The sequence below is a fragment of the Ovis aries genome, chromosome 13 (genome assembly GCF_016772045.2).
Source record: "Ovis aries strain OAR_USU_Benz2616 breed Rambouillet chromosome 13, ARS-UI_Ramb_v3.0, whole genome shotgun sequence".
Taxonomy (NCBI): Eukaryota; Metazoa; Chordata; class Mammalia; order Artiodactyla; family Bovidae; genus Ovis; species Ovis aries.
In genome coordinates, this window is record NC_056066.1 from 25,986,842 (window position 1) to 26,013,472 (window position 26,631).

General features: G+C 37.7%; 1 protein-coding gene across 1 annotated transcript in view; it reads left to right on the forward strand.

Annotated features, from left to right (window-relative positions):
- MYO3A (myosin IIIA) overlaps nucleotides 1–26,631 on the forward strand; it is a 171,578-nt gene that overhangs the window by 127,068 nt on the left and 17,879 nt on the right. The window contains exons 23-30 of the mRNA XM_027976633.3: nucleotides 4,054–4,133; nucleotides 5,448–5,525; nucleotides 8,702–8,907; nucleotides 12,435–12,546; nucleotides 15,502–15,664; nucleotides 17,224–17,347; nucleotides 18,679–19,597; nucleotides 22,161–22,305. Of these exons, the coding sequence (XP_027832434.1) occupies nucleotides 4,054–4,133; nucleotides 5,448–5,525; nucleotides 8,702–8,907; nucleotides 12,435–12,546; nucleotides 15,502–15,664; nucleotides 17,224–17,347; nucleotides 18,679–19,597; nucleotides 22,161–22,305 (1,827 nt within the window). The remainder of the gene's footprint in view (nucleotides 1–4,053; nucleotides 4,134–5,447; nucleotides 5,526–8,701; nucleotides 8,908–12,434; nucleotides 12,547–15,501; nucleotides 15,665–17,223; nucleotides 17,348–18,678; nucleotides 19,598–22,160; nucleotides 22,306–26,631) is intronic.

The window sequence follows — 26,631 nt, forward strand, 5'->3', positions numbered from 1 at the left end:
CTGCACTTCATTTTTTATAGTTTGAGTTATAGTTGAGATATAATTCAACTATAGTTTATAGTTGAGGCATAGCTGACATAGAATAAGCAGCACATACTTAGACAGTAAAATTTGATGAGGCCTTGACATACATAGACTCCTGTAAAACCATCACCACAGGTAATAGTGAACAAGTTCATTATCCCCAAATGGTGTTTCCTCTTGAGTCTTTATTGTTCTTCATTCCAGTCCTTCATGCCCCTCTTCAATTGTTTCAGCATCATTTGTTAAAAAGAGTATTCTTTTCCCTAATGCATTGCTTGGGCATCCTTGGAGAGATAGAGAAGGAGAGAGAGTCTGTTTATTTCTGGGCTGTATTGTGTATCACTGATATTTGTCTGTCTTTATGCCAGTAATACACTTCTTGATCGCTGTAGCTTTATTAAAAATTTTGAAATCAGGTAATATACATCACCCAGCTTTGTTCTTCTTTTCCAGAGTTGTTCAGGTATGATTATAATTCCTTTGCCTTTCCATGTAAATTTAAAATGAAATTTGTCAATTTCTACCCAAAATGCTGGTGAAACTTTGATTGGGTTGCCCTGAAGCTATAGATTAGTTTGGGGATATCTGCTATCTTCATAATATCGAGTCCTCCAATCAGGGAGCACAATATGCTTATTTCTCAAGTCTTCCTTTATTTCTGTCAGCAACATTTTGTAGTTGTCAGTGTACAAGTCTTGCATGTTTTCTGTCAAATTATCTACTATTATATCACATTCTATGCTCTAATATATGGTGCTTTTTAGTGCAAAGTTTGTATGTTCCTAGTATATGGAAATCCAGTTGATTTTTGTGTGTTGATATTTTGCCCTGCAATGTTACTAAACTCATGTTAGAGTAGCTTCTTTTGTAAATTCCATGGGTTTTCTACATAGATGGTGGTGTCATCTGGGACTAAAGTGTCATCTGGGACTAAAGTGTTTGCCCCTTCTTTTTCATTCTTTTTATGTGGTGTTTCTTCATATCGCCTGGTTGCACTGCCCAGAATCACAGATGCAATGTTGAATACAAATGGTGAAAGTGAACATTCTTGGCTTATTCCTGATCTTGGAGGAAGCCGTCAGATTTTCCCCATTAACTATGATATGTTAGCTATAGGTTTTTCATAAATGTCCTTAATCAGGAGGAAGTTGCTGGAAGTTGCTGGGAAAATCTTGACATGGTCATGATGCATTTGACTATGTATTGCCAGATTCAATTTGCTAACCTTTTGTTAAGAATTTTTGCATCTGTGTTCATGAACAATATTGTACTGTAGTTTTCTTATAATTTTTTTTTCTGATTTTGGAATCAGAGTAATGCTGGTCTCATAGAATGAATTGAGAAATAATGCTTCCTCTTCAATTTTTAGGAAAAATTAGTGAGTCACTCAGTTGTGTCTGACTCTTTGCAACCCCATGGACTGTATAGGAATGGGACTGTATGGGAATTCTCCAGGCCAGCATACTGGAATGGGTAGCCTTTCCCTTCTGCAGGACATCTTCCCAACCCAGGAATCAAACCCTGGTCTCTCACATTGCAGGCAGATTCTTTACCATCTGAGCCACAAGGGAAGCCCAAGAATACTGGAGTGGGTAGCCTATCCCTTCTCCAGCGGATCTTCCCAACCCAGGAATCAAACCGGGTCTCCTGCATTGCAGGCAGAAGATTTACCAACTGAGCTATGAGGGAAAGCCCCCAGGGTGAATATTATTTGTTTCTAAATGACTTTGTAAAATTCACCAGGGATGTCATCTGAACCCAAAGGGTTTTTGTGTGTATGTGCGTGACAAGGCTTTTTTTTTTTTTTTTCCTTGACAAGGCTTTTAACTACAGATTCAACTCTTTGATAAATACAAAGCTATTCAAGTTATTTTAATTTTGAATTAGCTTTAGAGTAGTTTTATCTTTTAAGAAAAATTTCTGTTTAATCTGTGCTGTCAAGTTTATTGACATAAAGTTGATAATAATCTTTTATTGTCCTTTTGATATTTGTAGATCCTGAGGTTATATCTGTTCTCTCATTCCTGATATAAATAACTTGTGTCCTCTCTCATTTTATTTTTGATAGATTTTCTAGAGATTTACCAATTTTATTGATATTCTTGAAGAACCAACTTATAGTTTCATTGATTTTACCTATTGAATTTTTCATTTTATTTTATTGATTTCTTTTTTTTTTTTTTTTGCTTTTGTCTTATTGTTTTCTTCTTTTTCCTTTGGGGTTTATTATGTTTTCTAACTTCTAATGTGAAAACTTAAGTCATTGATTTAAGAAAATTTCTTCTTTTCAAATATAGGGTTTAAAAATTAATTTATTTATTTTAATTGGAGGCTAATTACAATATTGTAGTGGTTTTTGTGATACATTAACATGAATCAGCCATGGGTGTACGTGTGTCCCCCATCGTGAAACCCCCTCAAATACAGATTTTTAAAAGCAATGAGTCTATCCTAATTAATGTGCTTTTCTCACTTTGTATATTCATCATGCTTCCAAGAAATCTGAGTCGGTGGTCATTTTTTCCCCAAGTAAATTTTTTTTTCCAAAACTTTCCCTGGTAATCGTAAACAGAAAAAAAAAAAAAAACAAACAAAAAACCCACTAAGCATAATTCCTGAAGCTGCCCCTCTGACAATGCTTGGTGACCATCTCTGTCCACTCACCTGTGTCCAAAAGAGTCTCATTTCAAGAGGCACCTGTGCAGAGGCAGTTTCAGCCCAGCAGAAAAGCCATGCTCTCACCCCAGAGCTTTTCCTGAAGTGATGAGGGGAGGGGAATGAGACCAGAGCAGTGGCATGCCAGTCACAGCCCAGGCAGGGTTCCTTCCTGCACCCTTAGGTCAGAGCCAACCTTCTGCAGCCACCAAAAGACAAAAGAAAAAAAAAAAAGTGAAAGGTTTGCCAAAACACATAGCCTTTACTTATTGCCTAAAAGGACAAAAGAAAACTGTCTTCCTGAAGTGACACTGAATTCTGGAGACATTTCAGTCACTTCTCCTAGGATGATAAACTCATGGATTGTAGGTTGGTTGGTGTACTGTGGTTGGTGTGGGAGGTGGGAAGGGTGTGCCAGAAGTGAAAAATAGCTAACATTTCCAGGCACCTACCTCACGCCAGACCTACTGTCATGCCATCAAAATCCTGTGAGGTGGGCTTTATCATCCCTATTTTATGGACTCACACTGTGGCTCGGAGACCAAGTAAATAATCCACAATTTAAGAACTACAGCTGGTATGTAAACCCAGGTCTTCCTGGCTTCAAAGGACATAATATTTTCACTACACCACAAGTTTTTATAACCTCAATTGTGTACAGTTATACAGACCAGCACCAGGCACATATTTCTGAATGTTAGGTTGAAAATGTCCTTTGATCTCAACCATGTTTGATTTGCATATAATTACTTCATGTGAATTAATGATCCATATGATTTTTAAGGCCCATTGTTTGCATTAAGGAAAAGTTCAGGGAATTTGTCTAGCAGTCCAGTGGTTAAGACTTCACCTCCCAAAGCAGGGGCTGCAGGTTTGATCCCTGATCAGGGAGCTAAGATCCCAGGTCCCTCGTGGCAAAGAAACCAAAACAGAAGTAATAAAATAGAAAAATAAAATAAAAATAAAATAGTAAAATAGAAGCAATATTGTAACAAATTCAATAAAGACTTTCCACATCAAATAAAAAATCTTAAAAAAAAACCAAAATCTCAGCTGCTATTTAAAACACACACACAAAGAAGCAGATTGCTTCCTTTGTCCTAATCACCCCATATCTTGTAGCAGGTAAAAGGAAATCTAACTCTTACCTCAACTTTTTCTGTTTTTTAAGCTGGAAGTTTTACTTTTTTCTGAATTTAACACTAGTTATAGATTTTTGAGTAATATTATTTGATTTCTAAGTGTCTCAATGACCAGTTAAACAAGTATTTATATTGTAGGACCAGCAATTCTTATTTTAACTTTCAGGTGGAGGAAACCTTGTAGCCATTAAAGATTCTAAAAGGCCTATGAATTTTCTCTACATTCCCATAGGTAATCTGCCACATTCTCAAACAAAAAACATAATAAACTATCAAATGAGGACTTCAGAAAAATCAATCAACCTGACAAAGGTAAGAAAAGGTTTTTCATGGCAGTAAGTCTAAGAACCTAACCTCCTCATACAATGGCAGTATTTGTATGAGAAGGCTAAATAGCCTTTCCCTTCATTTTCTCTTTTTGATCTTTCTTTTCTACTCAACAGATACTGTTATGTTCATATTACTGCTTGTCACTTAAATAATCATGCATTTCTGATATAGTCCAAACTCCTCTTTTATAATTAGTTTAAATGTTACTCCAAGACCAACTAAATATGTATTATCTAAAGTCAGAGAAATGCTGGGCTGGAAGAAGCACAAGTTGGAATCAAGATTGCCGGGAGAAATATCAATAACCTCAGATATGCAGATGACACCACCCTTATGGCAGAAAGTGAAGAGGAACTAAAAAGCCTCTTGATGAAAGTGAAAGAGGAGAGTAAAAAAGTTGGCTTAAAGCTCAACATTCAGAAAACGAAGATCATGGCATCTGGTCCCATCACTTCATGGGAAATAGATAGGGAAACAGGAGAAACAGTGTCAGACTTTATTTTGGGGGGCTCCAAAATCACTGCAGATGGTGACTGCAGCCATGAAATTAAAAGATGCTTACTCCTTGGAAGGAAAGTTATGACCAACCTAGCATATTCAAAAGCAGAGACATTACTTTGCCAACAAAGGTCCATCTAGTCAAGGCTGTGGTTTTTCCAGTGGTCATGTATGGATGTGAGAGTTGGACTGTGAAGAAAGCTGAGCTCCGAAGAATTGATGCTTTTGAACTGTGGTGTTGGAGAAGACTCTTGAGAGTCCCTTGGACTGCAAGGAGATCCAACCAGTCCATTCTAAAGGAGATCAGTCCTGGGTGTTCATTGGAAGGACTGATGCTAAAGCTGAAACTCCAGTACTTTGGCCACCTCATGTAAAGAGTTGACTCATTGGAAAGGACTCTGAAGCTGGGAGGGATTGAGGGTAGGAAGAGAAGGGAATGACAGAGGATGAGATGGCTGGATGGCATCACCAACTCGATGGACATGGGTTTGAGTGAACTCTGGGAGTTGGTAATGGACAGGGAGGCCTGGAGTGCTGCGATTCATGGGGTTGAAAGGAGTTGAACACAACTGAGCGACTGAACTGAACTGAAAGTCAGAGATACTCACATCCCATGGAAAACTGATTAAAGTCCCAATGAGAATGACAATCTCAAAGTAAACAATTACTTTAAAGTAAAAATTCAGCATTTTGTCATTTTAAGTATGTGAAAGGGCAGACTAAGGAAGGTTCCACGTGCTCCCTGTAGATCGTAAAGTACAACAGATGCTGAAGCATCACTGTCTTTCTTGGTCTTAGGGTGAAACTGGAGAAGCCACTCGTCACGCCAGAGAGACGACCAACATGAAAACACAAACAGTTGCATCCTATTTTAGAGTAAGATATGACATTATGATGTGTTGTGCTTAAGCATGTTATTTATTCTAAATGAGAGTTGCCAGTTAAAAGTAAGTAACAAATATCAGAATGCTATTAGCAAAGAAGAATTTTTGTTGTATTTCATTTACTATCTGTTAGATATAGGATATATTAGGTATTGTCAAAAACCTATGGATTGGTTTACTTTGGCATTTTATTGATAAAATTATTGTATACTAGATCAGTCTTAAGGGAGGTCCATAGCTTGGTTACAATTTTTCCATAGAACCAAGCACGTTTTCACTAGAATAAAGCCTAAAAAGGTTTATCATTCAATGATATGGTATCCATCAATCTTTCTTCAAGCCCTGGATGATCTTAGGGTGGACAGACAGATGGAACAGGGTCAAACATTCATCTCCATCAATACCTCCCTTTGCCTGGACGAGCTGAAAACCTCAAGAGAAAAATAGAACCAGTGTAGACATGGGGCAAAGAGCAGGGCCACCAGGGAAACACAGTAACGGGCCAAGGAAGTGATTCACTGTGACCTCAGTGTGGAATCAGGGTGACTTTTCTTCCTGGGACAAGATAGGAGATAGCTAAGTTAAGAAGCCCTTTGTTCTCTCTGTGTGCTGGAGAACCTACCCTGTCTTCATTACTGGTTCCTGGTCTTGTTTATATCTTCTGATGAAATGGTAATTAACCAGGCAATGAAAATGAATAAGATACCACCTAAAACTTAGAAAATATTGATTCCATGTAACATGGAGGGAGAGGAGGAAATTGGGTTAAATTTACTCTGTGTTCAATGAATAAATCCAATTCTCAACAGAGTCATGAAATACTTTTTAAAAGTAACTGGGTAGCTTTATTAAATATTTTTTCAGGTCCTAAGCTTGTAGCAGACTGTGTGTGCTTAATCACCTTTAAGTATCACCTCATGCATTTATATGCTGAATATCTCATTTGCTTCAGGTACATCCACCTTAGAGCAGGCTCCAGCACAGCTGAATGAGAGTATTTACAGCCAGATTATTTCTTTTGCTTTAAGTGAGTTATGCAAGACTATTACCATATCACTGTTGTTGACATTAAACACTGTGTGTATGTTAAACCATTCATTCATAAAGTTGTTTTGTACCTCAGGCTGCAGTGAAAATGGATATATTCCATATAGTATGTAATATATTCTAAGTATGTAACATATGTATCTGTTCCACACAGTATGTAACATATTTTCAGTTATTTTTCATTCTGCAGAGGATGAGCATAATGTAGCACTCTGCCTTGGTCCCTAAGAAACTCCGATGCCAAAGTTTCAGGGAGCTCTTGCTCAGAATGCCAGCAGACATGTCCATCAAACTTGTATCTCTAGTGCCTGAAAGATGTGGGACTAAAGTGATCATGACTCACTTTAGAGAGTGAGTCACTTGCATTACTCACTTTCATTACAAAGAAATGTAATGAAAAGGCCCCCATAGTGTCAGAGCCCAGCTGTTTGAAGAAGCTCACAATTGGGTCTCAGTGCCCATGAAGAAGCCATGCAAATCCAGTGCTTTGTCAGTTACCCAGTTCTAAGATTTAGTTTGCACTGGCTTCATCACCCAGGCTTGAAATGTCCATCAGTAAAGGAGATTCAGCTAGCAACAGCTGTCTCTGTCCGTATATTCAACAGTTGTGATCCTGGTCTTTGACATACTGGAGTTGACTTTAAAAATATTCACAACCTAAAAGTTGAGAGTTATGCTTTATTCAATGGGAATTTTTAGGACTTCAAGGCTGAGAGAACTGCTCTGAAGAGACGAGGAGAGAGCCAGGGTAAATAGAAGTTTTCCAACAAAGGGCAGGTAGTCTGAACATCAAAAGATTATTGTTAAATAAAGAACACTGGATATCTGAAGTTGAGGAATTTAGCGCTATTCTGTGTATAGGAAGATTCGAGAGTCTGGGTTCACTGAAACTATTCCTTTGATATGCACTTCACCTATCTGGGGCCAATATTCTGTATATTCACATCTTGAATGTTCTCATGACTTACTGTAGGGAGTGGCTACAGTCTGATGGCTGCTAAATGGCAGGTGTTTTTTCCTTCCTGAGTTCCTCAGGGCTCGCCAGCTCACCATCAGTGGTGGCTGCAATTGCTAATGACTGTGACATCCTTTGTGTACTGGTATGGCAGGAAATATTCCATTTCTCACTAGTTTTCTGAGATTCCACTTTTAGTTGAACCATGATTATCCTACTGTGTTGCTGGCTATCCAGCAATTGGCTGCTGTTTTAATAAAGTATTGCTGCAGAAGACAGTTTTCATATCTGTCTGATTAAAATATTTCTAAAATAAGAAAATCATCAAACCAGAGCAGATTAGAGTACCTGAGTACCTAATGGATTTGCTTGTTTTCATAACTGTGTCTTCCCTGGGGAAGGGCATGGCAACCAAATCCAGTATTCTTGCCTGGAGAATCCTTTGGACAGGGGAGCCTGGTGGGTTACAGTCCATGGGATCTCAAAGAGTCAGACATGGCTGAAGTGACGTAGCACACACACTCATAACTGTGTGTGTGTGATTTAGCACACACATGAATAACTGTGTCTTATATATTAAAGTGTATTAACTTCTCAGTCCTTGATAACTGACAAGGACTTTGTACTTTCTTAGAAAAAAAAAAAAGAGCTAGACAAGGAAATTAATAGTATAAGGAGGAAACCAAATTGTGTGCCTAAATATTGAAATTCGTCAAGTTTCCCTGAGAGGATATAATTACTTCCAAACACACTATATCAAAAATAATATTCAGGGCCTTTCCAGTCCCAAGCACCAGCCTTGAAATTAATATGTAACATTTTCATGTTAATTAAGCCTATTAATAAAAGTTGTGGTAAGAGAAAACAGTATTATCTATTAATTAAAGTTGCCTTAAGAATTTACAGGAAACCTTTTAATATGTACATTCCTAGCTATTGCTTCTACATTTTTAATAGTAAATATCATAAATATAGTATGTTTTAAAATATATACAATAAATACAATTTTATTAATGCATATGTTAATTAAATGCATTAATAAAAATTATATATTACTGTATAACACTAAATTTTCAGATTTGATTCTTATAATTAAAAGAAAGATGTGCAGGCTGCTAAGTGTCTATATGCTATGCTGGGAATTTTATATTTGCTGCAAATTACAGTATTCTCTGATGGATTTGTTATCTAAAATGGTGGTCGGCCAACCTCACTTCGTCCGCTGCATCAAGCCAAACAGTGAACGTCAGGCAAGAAAATATGACAAAGAAAAGGTTGTGCTCCAGCTTCGCTACACGGGCATTCTGGAAACAGCAAGAATCCGAAGGCTGGGATATTCACATCGGATACTTTTTGCCAACTTTATAAAACGGTGTGTGAACTTCTTTTTAAGTTTCCTTGGACATTTTGTATAAAAATTCTTGAGGAGAATGATAGGAAACAGAAAGAGAATGACTCAGATGTTCTAGAAAGAAGGCACGAAAGTGATTGTGTATCCAAAGAGAAGGTAACTCTTAATAGGGGCTGGAACTGTCTGTTGTCAGCTGGGAGACCCAGGTAATATAGGGAAATTCTCCATTCTATACACGAAAGCAGGTAACCCACATGTTCTTGAGTTTCAAATTGCAAATTAAAATTTGACCTTATCATCACACTTTTCATTTTTCTAAAGAGTTCATCTTTAACTTGCTCAACTATCAATATAAATAACGTTAATATAATCTTAAGAGAAGTACCCTTAAACTTCAGTGACTATTTTTATACACAAGGCATTATGCTAAATACTATGGAAGACAGTGAATTTTTTTTTCTTTATTGTATTGTAAGCACATAACCAACCTTTAGTATATTAGAAATCAAAAGGAAGTTGTGATTATCTATACTTTTTTTAAGACTCAATAGACCTTAAATGTGGCTTATAGATTTTTTAAGATGAAGTTCAACAGCTAAAAGAGCAATTATGCACTTGGAATATACTGGAATTAACTTAATTTAGATTAATATTTTAAAAATAATTTTAAGTCCATTTTTTTCTTTTTGTACGGTACCTGTTTCACAAGGTTATTTGTGATGTTAAATGAGACAGCATATTTATTTACTTTTTAGCTATGTGCCATGGAGGATCTTAGTTCCCCGACTAGAGATTGAACCCACGCCCCCTGCAGTGTAGGCATTGAGTCCTAACCACTGGACTGCCAAGGAATCCCCTTTTTTTATTTCTCTACTTGTATCTAGTCTCGTGGCCCAGACAGTAAAGAATCTGCCTGCAATGCAGGAGACCCAGGTTTGATCCCTGTTTGGGAAGATCCCCTGGAGAAGGGAATGGCTATCCCCACTCCAGTATTCCTAGAGGAGCCCCCAGGCTGCAGTCCATGGGGTCGCAAAGAGTCAAACACGACTAAGCGACTAACACTTTCACTGTCACATCTAGTCTGGAAGACAGTGAATTGTAACACTTACTTGGTCCTCAAGAATGAACAATCCAGTTAGGATTCTCAGAGCCATAGACGTGGAAAGTTAGTAAACAGTGCAGGGTAATAAATACCAAGATCCAAAGAGATGGTTTGTAGTGTAAGAGTTTAGTAAAGTGAAGGATGATCTCCATGAAGGCTGATAAGAGAGAATATCAAGAAAAAGCGCTGCACTGAGATCTGGTGGGGGGCATGGTTTGTGGAGAAGACAGGAAGGGGCCATCTCTGTGTACAGGTTGGTGCTCCAAAAACCAGAGGGACATGGGTGAGACTGGTTCAGCAGTGTGTGTTAGTGAAGTGACAGGAGTGATAAAGATGGGATCAAATGGGAAAACTGATCAGGTTAATGTTATGAAGAGAGAGCCCTGAATGCTAGACTAAACCAATAGTTTCAAAACTATCCATGGTTTTACAACATGGACTCTCGAAGAGCTGAACCTATTTTCTTGATGATTTTGTAGTTGATGTATTGTATTACTTATTTTGGAGATGGAAATGGCAACCCACTCCAGTATTCTTGCCTGGAGAATCCTATGGACAGAGTAACCTGGCGGGCTACAGTTCATGGAGTTGCAAAGAGTTGGACATGACTGAGCGATTGAGCATTACTTATTTGGAAGGTCAGAAGTGAGAATAAGTTTTTAAATATGTTTCCAATCCCATGCTATTATAGAATAGCAAACTACTACATGATAAGTGAATAAGGGAAAAAACTAAATTTCTGGAGAACATGTGAATAGTTGTTCTGAATCTAGAAAGCTCCAGAAATAAAGGCTAATAAGCCTTTTCTCTGTCACAAGTTTGAAAACTGTCATCTGAATTGGCATAGACTCTTAGGAAGGCAGGACAGTTTGCAAAGGCCCTGTGGAGGTGTAAATAGGACTAAATAACCCTCCCTGTCCAGCCTTATCGTTTGATTAACCCGCCTTGTAAGATGTAAAATCATCAGACCCTTTGTCTGTTCTGTTATGGATAAACTCTTCTGTTGTGTGACAAAGAGATAATCCTAAAGGAAGACACACAACATTAACTTACTTTGCACAAGACACTGGAGTTTTACTGTAGTTATTTCTAATGAGCCCTTATATTATACTAAAAAGCTACTGAAGTTGGATCTACCGATGCACAATTGTTTGGCTTTCAGAGCTCTAACACAAATAGAATTTAGCGAAGGGAGAAGTGCACATGCCTTAAAGTGAGAAAATCCAGATTTGAATCCCAGTTCTGCCACTTACGCTAAACGTGTGACCTTGTTCAGCATCACTTGAGTAACATTCGGGCTTCAGTCTTCCCTTCTGCGGATAAGGGTGATGATGTTAGTTAACATCTACTGTACAGGTGGTCATGAGCACTGAATGATGCAGTATTTAGGAAGGCTACAGATAGAGCCAAGTGTGGACAGTACATTTCAGCTATGACTATCTTCATTATTATTTTTGCTTCAGTCCCAAACTCCCCAAATTACTTAATACCGCCTGTGCTCTGGTCTCAAATGCCACCATATAAACCTTGAAGTGAACTCGTAAAAACAAAGTAGAATCAGTATGTTGGCTTTAAATCAAGAAGCACAGCAAAGCACAAGCTGGTTGGATACAGTGAGTGAAGAATAGGGGAGAATCTAGGATGACGTGCAGATTCCCTGTTTTAGAGCCTTTTTAAGAAGGGTAAAGAATCCACCTGCAATGCAGGAGACCTGGGTTCAATCCCTGGGTTGGGAAGATCCCCTGGAGAAGGGAAAGGCTAGCCACTTCAGTATTCTGGCCCGGAGAATTCCATGGACTCTATGGTCCATGAGGTCGCAAAGAGTCAGACACGACTGAGCAACTTTCACTTTTAAGAAGGGTTGACATCATTCTCGGAGATAGGCACTAGCAGAAGAAAGAAAATGTGATGCATTTTGCTGAGTCTAAAGTGTCTGTGGGATAAGCAGGTGGGGTGTCTAGCAGGCAGCCAGGAGTAATGTGTTTCCTGTTTATGAAAACAGGGCTGAGGATGTATATATAGGAATCATCACATATAGGGAACAGTCAGAGCCGTGCATGTAGATGAGACACATATGGACAGAGCTTAGAAAGAAACAGAACTCAGAAAAATCTAACATTTAAGCAGCAAGTCTCAATATGAGGCCTGCTGAAGAGACCGAGAGGGAGAAGGAAAAATGGGAGGCCAGGGTGGGAAGGGAATGTTGGGGACACAAGGAAAGAACACTTAGGATTAGGATGGAAAAAAAAAAACGGCAAAGGCTTTTTATCACTGAGAGATCATACATTGAAAAGGAATCACTGAAGTGAAAAACACAAATTACGCAAGTAGTCAGTCTGGAATTCAGTTTACTGAAGAATTGTTCTAAGAAGCCTGAAGGACCCACTAGGCTCCTGAGACTCTGAACTTTTATGAAATACTAACCAGCCCTTTCTCCCTTTCAAAGGTACCAGATTCTCTGCTACAAGTGGTGTGAACAGCCTCCGTTGAGCCCTGACACGTGTGCCGCCATTTTGGAAAAAGCTGGTCTTGATAACTGGGCTCTTGGGAAAACCAAAGTAATGTCTTCATGTAATTTTCAAGGAAAAAAAGTAATACTTATAGTGGACATATGGAAAATTACATATTGCAATGATAGAAAATATCATGGCTTTTCATGTTATAGAATCTCTAGCTTGTAATAGGGAAAGAAAATTGATAAATTCATAAAGGTTTCTTTCTTCAGCAGAATTAAATATTTTGCTCTCATACAGATTTCTTTTAATAAATTCAAGAAAAATATATCTTGAAGATTTATCCCCAAAAGGCTGGAACGTACGAGTCTAGAAAATTTTTTATTTTCTGTTTTATTACCACCAAATATAGTCAGAAAGCTGTTGAAAATCATAATGAATTCAGTAGGATTCTGTTTTTATTTTTTTCCTAATTCTCAAATCTGTTTCTGTTGTAAACTTGGAATTTATCTGGAGTGAAATGTTATTACTAGACTCACTATAGGATTTGGATACTGGAATGTTTATGGATCAAATTTGAGAGCCTATGAGATCTTAGCTTATTTAATCCCTTAAAGAATGAAGTACAAAATCATAATCCATTTTGAATATGGAAGTAAGACAGATGGGTTCTTGGAAAAAGGATGCATTTGCTTCTCAGATATCCTCAGAGCGTTACAAACAAGATGGAGATAAGGAGATAAAACATGGTGCCGGTCCTGGGAGGACACTAAATGTATCACTGGGGAGGAAGGAGAAAGAGCCAAGCTAAGGCAGATGTACTCAGATTGACCACTCAAGCATAACTGCTATCAGCCACACCATAGATGTGGACTGAAACTCTACATTTTCCAAGAAATTTGTATTAGCTGCAGGAGGTGTGGGACAGGATTTTCATAATGTGCAGATGAAAAGTTAGGATTTTCATAATGTTCAGATGAGAAATTTTAGGCCTGTTAGTTATCTGTTTTACAGATAGTAGTATCTATTTGTCAATCTCAGTCTCCTAATTTATCCCCCCACTCATTTCCTCCTTAATAGCTATTAGTTTTCTACATCTGTGACTCTATTTCTGTTTTGTGAATAAGTTCATTTGTACTATATTTTTTAAATTCCACATATAAGCAATATCATATGATGTTTGCCTTTCTTGTAACTGATTCACTTTGCTGTACAGCAAGAACTAATACAACATTGTAAATCAACTATACTCCCATAAAAATTAATTTTAAAAAAGACAAGTTAGTCCTGTAAAAATTTAGGGAATGTTTAAGTGTTTTATCTTATACTGAGTGTTCTCCATATTCAGTGATGTGAAAGTTGCTCAGTCATGTCCAACTCTTTGTGACCCCATGGACTAAGCAGTCCAAGGAATTCTCCAGGCCAGAATACTGGAGTGAGTAGCCTTTCCCATCTCCAGGGGATCTTCCCAACCCAGGGATCAAACCCAGGTCTCCCGCATTACGGGCAGATTCTTTACCAACTGAGCCACAGGGGACGCCCAGGAATACTGGAGTGGGTAGCCTATCCCTTCTCTCTCGGATCTTCCCACTGGAATTGAACCAGGGTCTCCCACATTGCAGGTGGATTCTTTACCAACTAAGCTATCAAGGAAGCCCATATTCCATATTCAGGAGTCTATATTTACCTTAGTATTTAGTGAGGGTAATTTCTGAGCATTAGAAAGATATTTTTTAATCTGTATTTTTCTCACACCATGTTCTTTCAGATTCTCACAAAGATGAATTTTTCTGGCTGAAATCTCATGATTTATGGTCTGAAACACATGCCTAACTTCAAATGGAGTTTTAACTTTTAAAAAGGCCTTTGCAGTTCCAGTTTTTCATGATATTTAGGTAGCATTTTAAAGCTATTTGTATTTTTCCACTTCACCTTTTCCAACTCATTAGGATGGATACAATATAAGAACATTTCTAATGTTATGCAAAAAAAAAATGACCTTTTTAGATAGATTGAATTTTAAATGAATTGTCAACAGTAGAATGGACTAAATATATTAAGGTCTAGAGTCTTGTAGAAATTAAAACTAAATTCAGTCAAGACCTGTAATGTTAAACTGTTGGCCCTTGGTGCCAAGCTTCAAAGTACTGGGAGAGTTCTATAGTCAGGGTCACCAGGTCTCATGACTCAGCTCTTAAATTTGAATTTAAGTGACTTTCTTAGTGGATTCAATCAACTCTCTTTGAGGTGATTTTCATTAATACACTCAACCATTAAAAGAAAAAATATACCTTCCTGTTTCCTGGGGGAGGCTAAAAGCTCTTAGCTGAGAACAACTCCAAGTCTTCAGGTTCCCCTGTTGCTTCCATTCATTTTGATTTTAGAATCATTGAAAATCAGCCCTCCGGTCTTTACAGTGGCCACTGGGTCCAGGGAGAAAGTTGTTCATTCTCCATGGGACCCTCTCTCTGCCTTAGTCTCTCCACTGACAACTCTGTGAGCCCCTGAAGGCAATGCCCCTGGTATCCTTGCAGAAAGTGCCCCTGGTATCCTTGCAGAAAAGTATATAGCATAGGTCTCAGTAAGCAACTGGTGACTGAGCTCCTATAACTATAATTGTCCTCTCTCTTACAAATAGGTTTGTAAGAATTTTTAAGTTTGGGGAGTTTAATTGTTTCCTTTCAAAATAGTATAAAAATTAGCTTTGTCCAGAGTATCTATTGCTAAAACTTTGATGAAAGAGTTTGATATCTTCCACTCATACTGGGCCATCCAACAAAAGCTGGATACCTATTGCAAAGAAACAGTATGATTGTTAAACTATGTGACAGTGAAAGTGTTGGTCGTTCAGTCATGTCAGACTCTTTTCGATCTCAAAGAGGGACTGTCTTCAAACATAAAAATCTATAAGGTGATAGCAACATCCAGGCCAAAGAAGCAACAGATAGTGATTTCCAAAGTCAAAAAAATATTTTAAACATAATCTGGTCTTCTGAGCACATGACTGTTTCATACCTGCATGCCATAGTTTTATTTGCATTTTATTTTAATTCTTTTAAGGTGTTCCTTAAGTATTATCATGTGGAACAGTTAAATTTAATGCGAAAGGAAGCCATTGACAAGCTGATTTTGATTCAAGCCTGTGTCAGAGGATTCTTGGGTTCAAGAAGATACCAAAAATTACAGGAGAAAAGGAAAGAGAGTGCTATAATAATACAATCAGGTAACCACTCAGAGCACCTCACTGTGTAACAAAATATAACGCTATGTTTAGATGTAGGCATGAAATCAGATCTTACAAACCTCCAGTCTTACGTAGGTTTTGTATTTAATTTCAATTGATATTTTCTCTGTATTAAATCTGAATGGTTGTTTTAGAGATTGACACTTTTAATATCTGAATAAATGTTTTGTTTTAAACAGAATAATTTTTAAATTTGCTGTCACAATGAAACACAATTGACCTATTGTGCAAGATACTGAATTAATTGTACATTTCAAGAATCATATTATTATAACCCATTGGACAATCTCATTTTCCCTATTTTATTCCAAAGGTTACACTTGCCATACTTTTTGACAAATTAATGAAATCTCATTTTGTTAAAGGGCATCCATTTCTTTCTATTAGCCATAGGGAAAGAATATTTATAGTCATATTTCACAAGTTTTTATTAAACATATTAATAGAGTTTGGATGTCACTTTCTGTTTTTCTATAAGAAGCAAAATTTAGAATCCAGCATGGCTTGATTCAGTATCTTTTAAAGACTTTCAACTAAATATCCATAATAAGAAGTGTATTTTACTCTGTAACCCAATATACATACTATGCACAATGCACTCTGATAGTTTTCTATTCTGATTTATTCCATTTCATTTCTAGATGCTAGATTTGGCCCAGTAAATCAATTTTATGATCCACCATTTATTTGCAACCTACATTCTGAAGAACACTACCATGGTGGGCAGAGCAGCTGACTAACATTCAAGAGATTCGAGGTCCACTTCTGTCAATCTGTAAAAGCTCATCAGCTTTTAAGCCCTTTTGATGACTCACTGGGTCATCAAAAATGAAAACCCTGTAACTGAGATTTAATTCTTTATCCTCAATTCCAAACTTCATAGAACACTGAGAAAAGAGATTTTTCATAACTCAGTTGAAAGTGAAACATGACCTAATGTTCATAGGCCTTTATTCATCCCAGTTAGTAACAATTATGTATTTTTCTGGCAAAATAATCATGTGTTTGATTATGGAATGCTGAATCACCATGGGGAATGTTACCGAATATATATTAATTTGTCCTGAATTACTTTTCTAAAATTTTTTTTGAAACTTTAAATCTGAATTTTGAAATATATCTGGCTCTAAAGATAATTGGCCAAAAGTTCCAAGCCATGTACTTAGATAATAGGGGTTTTCTCCCATGAATAGTTTGAACATGGCAAAAATGAAAGGAACATAAACATCAGCAGATTTTAAATAAATGAGTGAGTCCATTTTGTCTTTTTCATCAGCTGAGGTCATCTCTATCATTTTAGTTTCATATTAATACTCCCTTTAACATGAAAGGTACTTTAATTATTTTCTTGCTAAAGCTTGTCATCTGAAACAGTCTTGTTAATGAGTCCCATATTTTTTACGAACCTATTCTATATGCAGTCTTTAATTTCATTTTCCTCTTTGACATTGATGGTCAAAACTCATTTGTTTCTACCCATTGAAGTAATATTTATTATGTATTATAATTAACATTACTCTGGGCTTTGTATGTTTCAGCGGCAAGAGGCCATCTAGCCAGGAAACAAAGGAAGGAAATTGTTAACACAAAAAACGCAGCAGTAAAAACCATTCAGGCTCAAGACCAGGAATGTGACTACAAGAAAAACTTTGCAAATAAAAGGTAAAATAATATTCATTCTTATACTGTCTTGACATTATAGATTTTTCACACTGGAAAGTCATGAAATAAAGTCCACGGTCTTTCTCATACCTAACCGGGTTCCTAACAGTGAGGCATCAAATGTCAGTGGACACCCCGTGACCACTTCTGTGTCCTTTATTCTATTTGAGAGTTTGTTGGCATTTCATTCCAATGACCACACTTTCCTTCTTAAAAAGGATCTTATTTTCAAGATAAGGGAAAATCATTCCAAGGATCCTTTGGAAAGGATATTAATAAAGGCACAGCTGTGAAATTTTGGCCAGCATATTACAAGATCATGAACTGTAGCAGGAACACTGCTTTTCCTTTAATTTTGTAAGATATTTTCTGTGATCCGTAGATGTAGAGGTTATCAAAGTACAGCACGCCAGCCTAATGAACATCCCCAATACTGGTCTCAAATCTAGATATAGTTTCTACACTATATAGTTTACACACTTCTCACTGTAGGTACTTTGAAAAAGGACATACCTCTTTATTTTTAATTGGGATGTAGTTGCTTTACAATGTTGCATTCGTTTCTGCTCCACAATGAAGTGAATCAGCTGTATGTATACATGTATCTCCTCCTCCTTGGATCTTCTTCATATCCCCCCCTTCATTCTCTCATCCTCATCATAGAGCCCTGAACTGAGCTCCGTGTGTTATACAGCAAGTTCCCATTAGCTATTCATTTCACACAGGGCAGTCCAGATACCTCAGTTCCATTGTCTTCATTCCATCCCCCTTCAGCCCATGTCCTATCCATTCTCTACATCAGCATCTCTGTCCCTGCCTGCAAATAAGTTCATCTATACCATGCTTCTGGAGAAGGCAATGGCACCCCACTCCAGTACTCTTGCCTGGAAAATCCCATGGACAGAGGAGCCTGGTAGGCTGCAGTCCAAGGGGTTGCACAGAGTCGGACACGACTGAAGTGACTTAGCAGCAATAGCCGCAGCATACCATGTTTCTAGGTTTCATGTGTGTGTATTAATATGCGATATTGGTTTTTCTCTTTGAAGTGATTAAATTCCTAGAATTTTGATACCTCAGCAAGTGAAATTATGCTAGGTTATTTCTCACTCTTAAGTTGATGCTGGTTTTCTCATTATCTGAGTAGCCATCACAGTTGTCCATAGAGAGGACAATTTGGGGAAACACTTGATTATTGTGACATGATAAGTTTTAAATTTTCAGGGGTTTTTTGCCTCTTTTGCTTTTCTCCCAACATGACAAGGTAATAAACTGAACAAGGTAATAAACTCTGGTTTAGTATCATATATTCTGATGCAATATACTTTACACAGGGAATCTTTTGTGAAGAAACAGACAGAGAATTCAGTCTCTGCTAATGAAACCGTCATTCCCGCCCCAAATATTAGTAATAAAGGGAATACATCTGTGGTGAAGATTTGTACTTTCAAAGCTGAGGGGGAAGCCACGAATGCTATGGAAAGTAACAACAGAGGATATCAGACTCAGAAAAAAATGAACAACACGTATGAGGAAGAGGCTAAGCAAGAACTATATCTGGTGCAGGATGCTTGGGCAGAAGCAAACATCGGTAACAAGTATATGAAAGACTTGGAAGAAAATAGTGAGATAAGGAAAACAGAAAAGGAGGACAGAGTGGTCCAGAATTTTTATCAGAAGTACCCAGAGGAAAGGAATTTCAAGGACTTGAAAGCAGCATGTCTAGAACAGAAGGCCCTATCAGAAAGGCCAAGTTACCCAAGACTTAGGTCAGCAGACAGGGAGACTCCAGGTCCTAACAAGCCTTCTTGCAAAAAGATGATAGACCCTTGTCTCAGCCAGAGGTCGGTTTGTCAAAATGAAAATAGCAAGGACAAAGAAAAGAAGACATCTGTGATCACCCAGAATGCACCTGTATGCAGCCGTCAGAGGAGCCATCTGAGCCACGGGGCGGTCCAGGAGAGGCAGGTGAAACCAGCCGTGCAAGCCCAGGAAGAAGACAGAGCCGCGGTGTTCATTCAGAGCAAATACCGAGGCTACAAGAGGAGGCAGCAGTTACGGAAGGACAGGATGTCTTCTTTTAGAAATCAAAAGGTCGTTGCAACACCGGCAGAAGTAGCAAGAAATACTCACAATTTGTATTCCTACCCCACAAAACTTGAGGACTCCTGTAACATTGGGATGAAGAGTTATAAAGACACAAAAGCAGTTTCAGAAAAAGAAGCGTGTGATTTGGCAATTTTTTCAAAACAGGTACGTAAACGAACAGATGTGTTTACTAGTACAGATCTCTAGGAACTCCACATAACTGAGTTTAAACAAACAATTGGTAACTGTTTCATCTGTTTTGATGGGACTGCAAACCTTTCAATAAAATATTTCAGAGGCTGTGCTATTCAAATAGCCATATATTTTAAAACAATTTTCTATGATAAAAACAATATAAAATATGGTAGAAATCTAGTATAGTAAAGAGACTAGTCATTGAGTGATACAGCCTACTAAAATGCTGGCATTTGACAGTGCAACTTTCCATGTTTCTGAGATCTCCCATTACAGTGTTAAAAAAAAGTTTTTAAAACCTTCTAAAGTCTATGCTTTCTCTACCCCCATATTTTAAGAAGATATAAGTATGCACCAGAATCAGGTGAGTACCATTACTGAACACGTGTGCAGTGAAGATGGACATCTGCATGTGCTATCATAACAATAATGAGGACCCATAAAGAAAAATCACAAAGGAAAATTCCCTCTTGAAGAATATCTCATGCTGTTCGTAGGTGTGTTTCAGCTGTTTGTAAAAGGGGCAATAGAACTTGTGAGGGTACAGTAAGTCCCCCAGATACAAAGGAGTTCCATTCCAAGTGTGTGTTCGTAAGTCCAGTTTGTTCCTAAGTTCAACAGAGTTAGCTTAAGTACCCAACTAATGCAATCAGCTATATATATTGTAATGTCACAGGTTTACAATACTTTTCACACAAATAATGTATAAAACAAACAAAAAATAAAAACATTTTTAATCTTACAGTACAGTACCTTGAAAAGTAGAGTAGTACCGTACAACAGCTGGCCTGCAGGGGCTGGTATCGAGTGAACCGGCAATAAAGAAAGATAACTGCAGTAGTGGACTCTACACAATGCTGTACAGTAGAGTACACCAAAGCAGAGCTGCTTGTAGAGGGTGCACGCACGTGGCAATGTATGCCAGACATGTGACCTTACGTGAGTGGACATGTGAAAGCACGTTTGCATCTTTGAAAGTTCACAACTTGAAGGTTTGTATGTAGGGGACTTACTGTACATGGAACTCTGATAAATTAGTGCTACAGAGAGATCACGGGGACAGCCTTGTCCCTGCCCCCTTCAGGCTCTCTCTCTTTCTAGGTATTTGACCTTGAGAAGATCCCTTTAGGTGTCAGCACCCTTATATTCTCCTGTGTAAAGTGAAGGAGCGTCACTAGATGACCTCTAAAATGCATATTGTAAATGAATATGTACTACCAGGGAAGTCAATAGTGTATGAAATCATAGAAGAAATAGCATAATGGGTTAGAAATGTCATAATTGGTTATCACCTATTACTCCTGAGTCCCTAATCTCTACTTATTTTCTGATGGTGGCTGAGCCCACAAGAAACACAGTGACTGCCTGTGGACGCCCCCAGACTGCTATAGATGTGCCCTGAACATCTCCAGTCTCTAGCTATTCATAGACCAGTCATTGATAAATTCATCCTCTTCCTGTCCTTTTCGGTTTAAGCACATGGAAATAATGAGTTTAATATACATGCAGCCTTTCCTTTCCTGTGATTAACATGCTCACTCTAAAGACCAAAGCAGAGATTAGGGCCCTGACCTGCTCTGGGACTGAGAAATTCAGGAGATGTATAGTAGCTGGGCATCTATCTAGAGCTGCCTAATAATACCATGGAGATGGACAGTGCTCTCGGGAGCAGTGGTAGAGACAGAAAAATAGGAGCCTCACTTCAACCTAGCAGGTTGTGTTATCAGACAGGGTAGAGAGAGGGGCCCAGATGGAACAAGGAAAAAAGTAGCCCTATCATATGACATCCCTTATACGTGGAATCAAAAAATAAATGATGCAAATGAACTCACAACTCAGAAACAGACTCACAGACTTAGAGAACGAACTTATGATTGCTGGGGGAAGGATGGGGGGAAGGAATAGTTAGGGAGTTTGGGATGGGCATGTACACTCTGGTATATTTTAAATGGATAACCAACAAAGGCGTACTGTGCCGCACAGGGAGCAGCCTGGATGGGAGGGGAGTTTGGGGGAAAATGGATACATGTACATGGATGGCTGAGTCCCCTCGCTGTTCACCTGAAACGGTCACAACAACGTTAATCAGCTATACCCCAACACAAAATAAAAAGTTTTTTGTTTTAATTAAAAAATAAAGCCAAGTGAAGAAGCCTGGACAGGAAAGGAGGGAGTTAATACAGTCTAAGTCAGCAGACAGGTTCCTCAGGGAAAAAAAAAGCCAGGGCAGCAGAATGGTTAAGGAGGGAAGACAGAGCTCAGGGACTCCAGGATGGAGTTACCAGCAGAGAACGCTTCTGGAGGGTGATGTGTTTGGCAGTTTGGATTGGAAAATGTGAGATGGTGTACAGAACAGGAGGTTTCATCGAGTGAGCACTCTGTCTGACCTGCTGCAGGGTCAGGGTGAGTCCCGGAGAAGGACATGAGAACCCCACAGGGAGCCGATCAGAGATTGATCAGATCCCCAGGGTGTCTGTGGAGATGGCTGAAGTCCTTTCCTTGATTTAACTGGACACCTGACCTTCTTTTTTAGGTCTCAAAGCTATCTGAAGAATATTTCATTCTGCAGAAAAAACTGAATGAAATGATCTTGTCAGAGCAACTGAAGCCTCTTTATTTTGGAGTCTATCCTCATAAGCCAATTACTAGACGAGTTTCCTCTCATCAGTGCATCTCAGGTAAAAATGGGGAGAGTTGGAACTTCCAGAAGGGACAGGCAAAGCCAGATGCTTGATTTGTTTGTTAGTTGCCTACCTTTATTCTGTGGAAGATTTGAAGTGACTGTGTTCTATCTTCGCAGGAACCTTCATTTCAGTTCACTTTTTTATATGTTGATACACACTTTTCCAGAATATTCCATATATCTCCTACCTTTTCTGATTTCATTCTTTTTGTTTTTTTCTTTTTCCCTCCTTTATATACACTTTAACTAGAATTTGGCTTAGGACATCAGGAGGAAATAGAAAGGGATGAAGTTGAGGGTGGGAGGCAGAGAGCAAGGTACAATTTTGACGAGGGAACAAACAAGTGAAACTTATCTATTTCTTCTGTTGAAATCTGTACATTAAGTAGAAGGTATGAATCTAGAAGGTTCAGATTCACAGACCTAGATGCACTATTAAAATTTCTTCTTATCAACCTAAGTCACACTCTTCCCCCATTCACTAAACCAGTAAATAATGTCCAAATGAAAACTGAGGAACTAAGTATAAACTAAGTATGAAGTTTAAAAATAAAATAGTCAACCAACTGCTTGTTTTATGTCTTTGTTTTAATAAAATTGTTATACACTGAATTTGATAGGACCTAACTGCACCTGCATTTTCCTTGAGAGAAATATGGTACAGGATTTATATAACTGGAGAATGGCCATTTGATCACAGAGTCTATGATGTTGTATTCAGAAGTGTACAATGACATCGCACTATTTCTTTGAATAATATGCAGAGTTGCTCTTTTTTCGGGGGGAGATGTTTTTCTTCTTAATTACGGTGAACCTGGCAATTTGTGTTGACCATTGTGAAGAGAAGAAAAAGATTAATTGTAGGAAAAATATACCCTGGTAACACAAAAGCATATTTTCTTTCTCTCTTTTCACAAAGAGGCTATGACTGTCCAACAGGCTATAATTTTTTAATGGGCTGCAAGGTTAACAAATATGGGCACTACCGTAATCCCCATGCTTCACTGCATAATAGCATCCGTAAATTCAGCTCTGCATCATGGCAGCCCCTTGCCATGCCTACACAGAGCAGATAGAATGAAAATACTTTTGTGTTGCTTCTGTTTATTTCTAAGTTTTTATGGCATCTAGATTCATGTAGTAGTCCTAATATTTTCAGGTGTTATGGTGCAGATTTTATATTTTTTTAGGTATGCCTAGCATTTTAAATGCTGGCCCCTAGAAATGCATTTTGCAAACTATCCAAGAATATATTTTTACATGTATCTGTAAATATATTTACATTCATATGAAGGCCAAGTAGCTCAAATAATGTTGGTTCATATATTTTATAGGCATATTTTAAATTAAGAGTAGAAAGTAAAGAGATCAGAAGTTATATTGCTTCACACCCAACATGCTCCAGTGAACACTTGTCTTCCTAAACTTATTTGCTACTATTCTGCCTTCATTAGAAATAATACTAGGACTTCAGTCCTAGTATTATCTTAATCACTTCCAGTGATTAAGACTTCGCCTTCCAATCCAGGGGGTGTCAGTTCGATCCCTGGTTGCAAAGCTAAGATCCCACATGCCTTGCCGCTGAAACACCAAAACGTAAAACAGAAGCAATATTGAAACAAATTCAAAAAGGACTTTAAAAATGGTCTACATTTAAAAATCTTTAAAAAAGGAAGTAATACTAATTCCCCCCAAATCTTTCATAACAACAACCTTCAGTATCCAAAAACAAATGATTTTATTTACAACCTTACAATTCAGTGAGTATCATTTATGTTTATCATTTTAATTATATTAAATGCTAACATAAAAGATCAATTTGCCTAACATAGGTTTACACTGGGTTATTGATTTTTGGTGAGTTAATGGATTTAATTCTGGCAAAACAGTTGACTTAGAAGCTTTAAATGGAAACAGATAAATTTTTTGCACCCAAATTATGTCTTCTCATTCTATAATTTTTATCTGTTCTAAACTACAGAAGACATGGAGCTTCCATGGAAGCAGCAAGCAATGAACAGTATATTTCTCTCTAACTTCCTGTTAAATTTCATATTTTAAAATGCATGAAAAAAAAGACTAAGCATGTCTGCAGCACTGAAAATAGTTTTTTTTAACATATTTTGACACCATATTACTTAGCGACATGAGATCAATTCAAAGGGAAATTACATAGCATATTTGATAAAATAATATAGTCAACAAAGTAAATTCACATAGTTTATTTATAATTTCATACCACATAGAGAAAATACCTTCTTAAATATCTAGTATATTTAAAAAAATTTATTATCACTAGACATACTGGGCTAGTACATAAACTCCCAAATACCAGAATTGAACCAAATTACATTTTCTGATAATGCTTAAATTTTTCTGATTTGAGGAGGATAAATAAAAGTCTTACCTTATACAGAATACCCCAATATTAACAGACATATTAATGATTTAAATGTTAATGATTTAAATGTGAGAAATAAATTAAGAGAAACCAAATAACATGAACTGACTATTTCACAGTCTCTGCTTAGGAGCCAACAAAGCATGAGAAGAAGTAATAAAAGGAATTACAGAGAAAAATAGTGGTCAATTTAGACTGTGTAAATGTTAAAACCTTCTAGAGATTAGAAAGCATTGTTTCAAGTTAAAGAGCTACAGACTATCTGGATGAAATATTTAGAACAAGTGGAAAAACGGTTGCCATATGTGATGTAGAATGACCTCATAAATTGTTAAGAAAAACACTAACTCAATGGAAAAATGGGCACAAGACATTGATTTATTTATAGAAGAACATATGCAGATGGAAAGCAAGCATATACAGAATCATTCTAGAAATTAAAAATATAAATTAAAACAAATTACTGTTTTTTACTCATCACGATGGCAGAGATGAAAAAATATATGACAGTGATGAGAATGGGCTAGTTTAATTATCCGCAAACACTAATGGTGAGTCTAAAGACTCAACATTTCAGAAAGCGATTTAGCAATATGTAAAGAAAAGCTTTGAAATAGTTTCTATCATTCTCCCAGTAAACCCACTTATAAGAACGTAGCCTAAGGAGCTAATCAGAGCTGAAAGAGAAAAATTATGTACATGGCCAAAAATAAAATTAGGCAATAAGAAAATGATTAATAAGTAATGACACATTCATATATGGAATATAAACAGCCCTTAAAAATCATTTTTCAAAGAACCTTGGCAAACTGCTAGCTAATCTAGCTACGGGATACAAGACGGCAGAATTGGAATGAGAATCCTGTAAATAAGTCACTTAATCTTCCCCCGTGTTGAGTGGTTCACTAACAAGAGCATCCAATACAGAGCTGTAGAGCAGGGGTCCCCAGCTTCCAAAATCTAATGCCTGATGATCTGAGGTGGAGTTGATGTAATAATAATAATAATAGAAATAAAGTGCACAATAAATGTAATGCCCTTGAATCATCCTGAAACCATTCATCTCTCCCTACCATCCATGGAAAAATCATCTTCCACGAAACTGGTCCCTGCTGCCCAAATGTTTGGGGACCCCTGCATGAAGCCAGGAGACCAAGGTGGAGGGGGGGGACCAAGTGCTTGCTCCGCAGTAGGGTGGATGCCCTACTGAGTAACATTCCTGAAGCCTGTACAGGGCTTCCCCTCCAGGTTGGAGAACACTAGAATGCCATCTCCAATGGGTCATCTTTGCTGCCAGACTGTCTTATGTCACCAAAAGCTTGCTTGTCATCTCCTAAGGTCATGCCTGTGACCAGACATGCCCTCAGAAGGAATAATGGGTTTTTAAAAATATTGATGTGTTTCACCTTACCTTGAGAGGAACCACCTATCCTATTGTTACAAAGTATGAGCAGGGCGGGGAGGTGGGGAAAACCAGAAAGGCTAAATGTTGCTTGTTTAAAACCAGATAGTATTCTTCTGTTCTGTGTTTTGCCTTTGACTGTGTGAATCACGATAAACTGTGGAAAATTCTGAAAGAGATGGGAATACCAGACCACCTGACCTGCCTCTTGAAAAAACCTATATGCAGGTCAGGAAGCAACAGTTAAAACTGGACATGGACAACAGACTGGTTCCAAATAGGAACCAGAAAAGGAGTACGTCAAGGTTGTATATTGTCACCCTGCTTATTTAACTTCTATGCAGAGTACATCATGAGAAACACTGGGCTGGAGGAAGCACAAGCTGGAATCAAGATTGCCAGGAGAAATATCAATAACCTCAGATATGCAGATGATACCACCCTTATGGCAGAAAGTGAAGAAGAACTAAAGAGCCTCTTGATGAAAGTGAAAGAGGAGAGTGAAAAAGTTGGCTTAA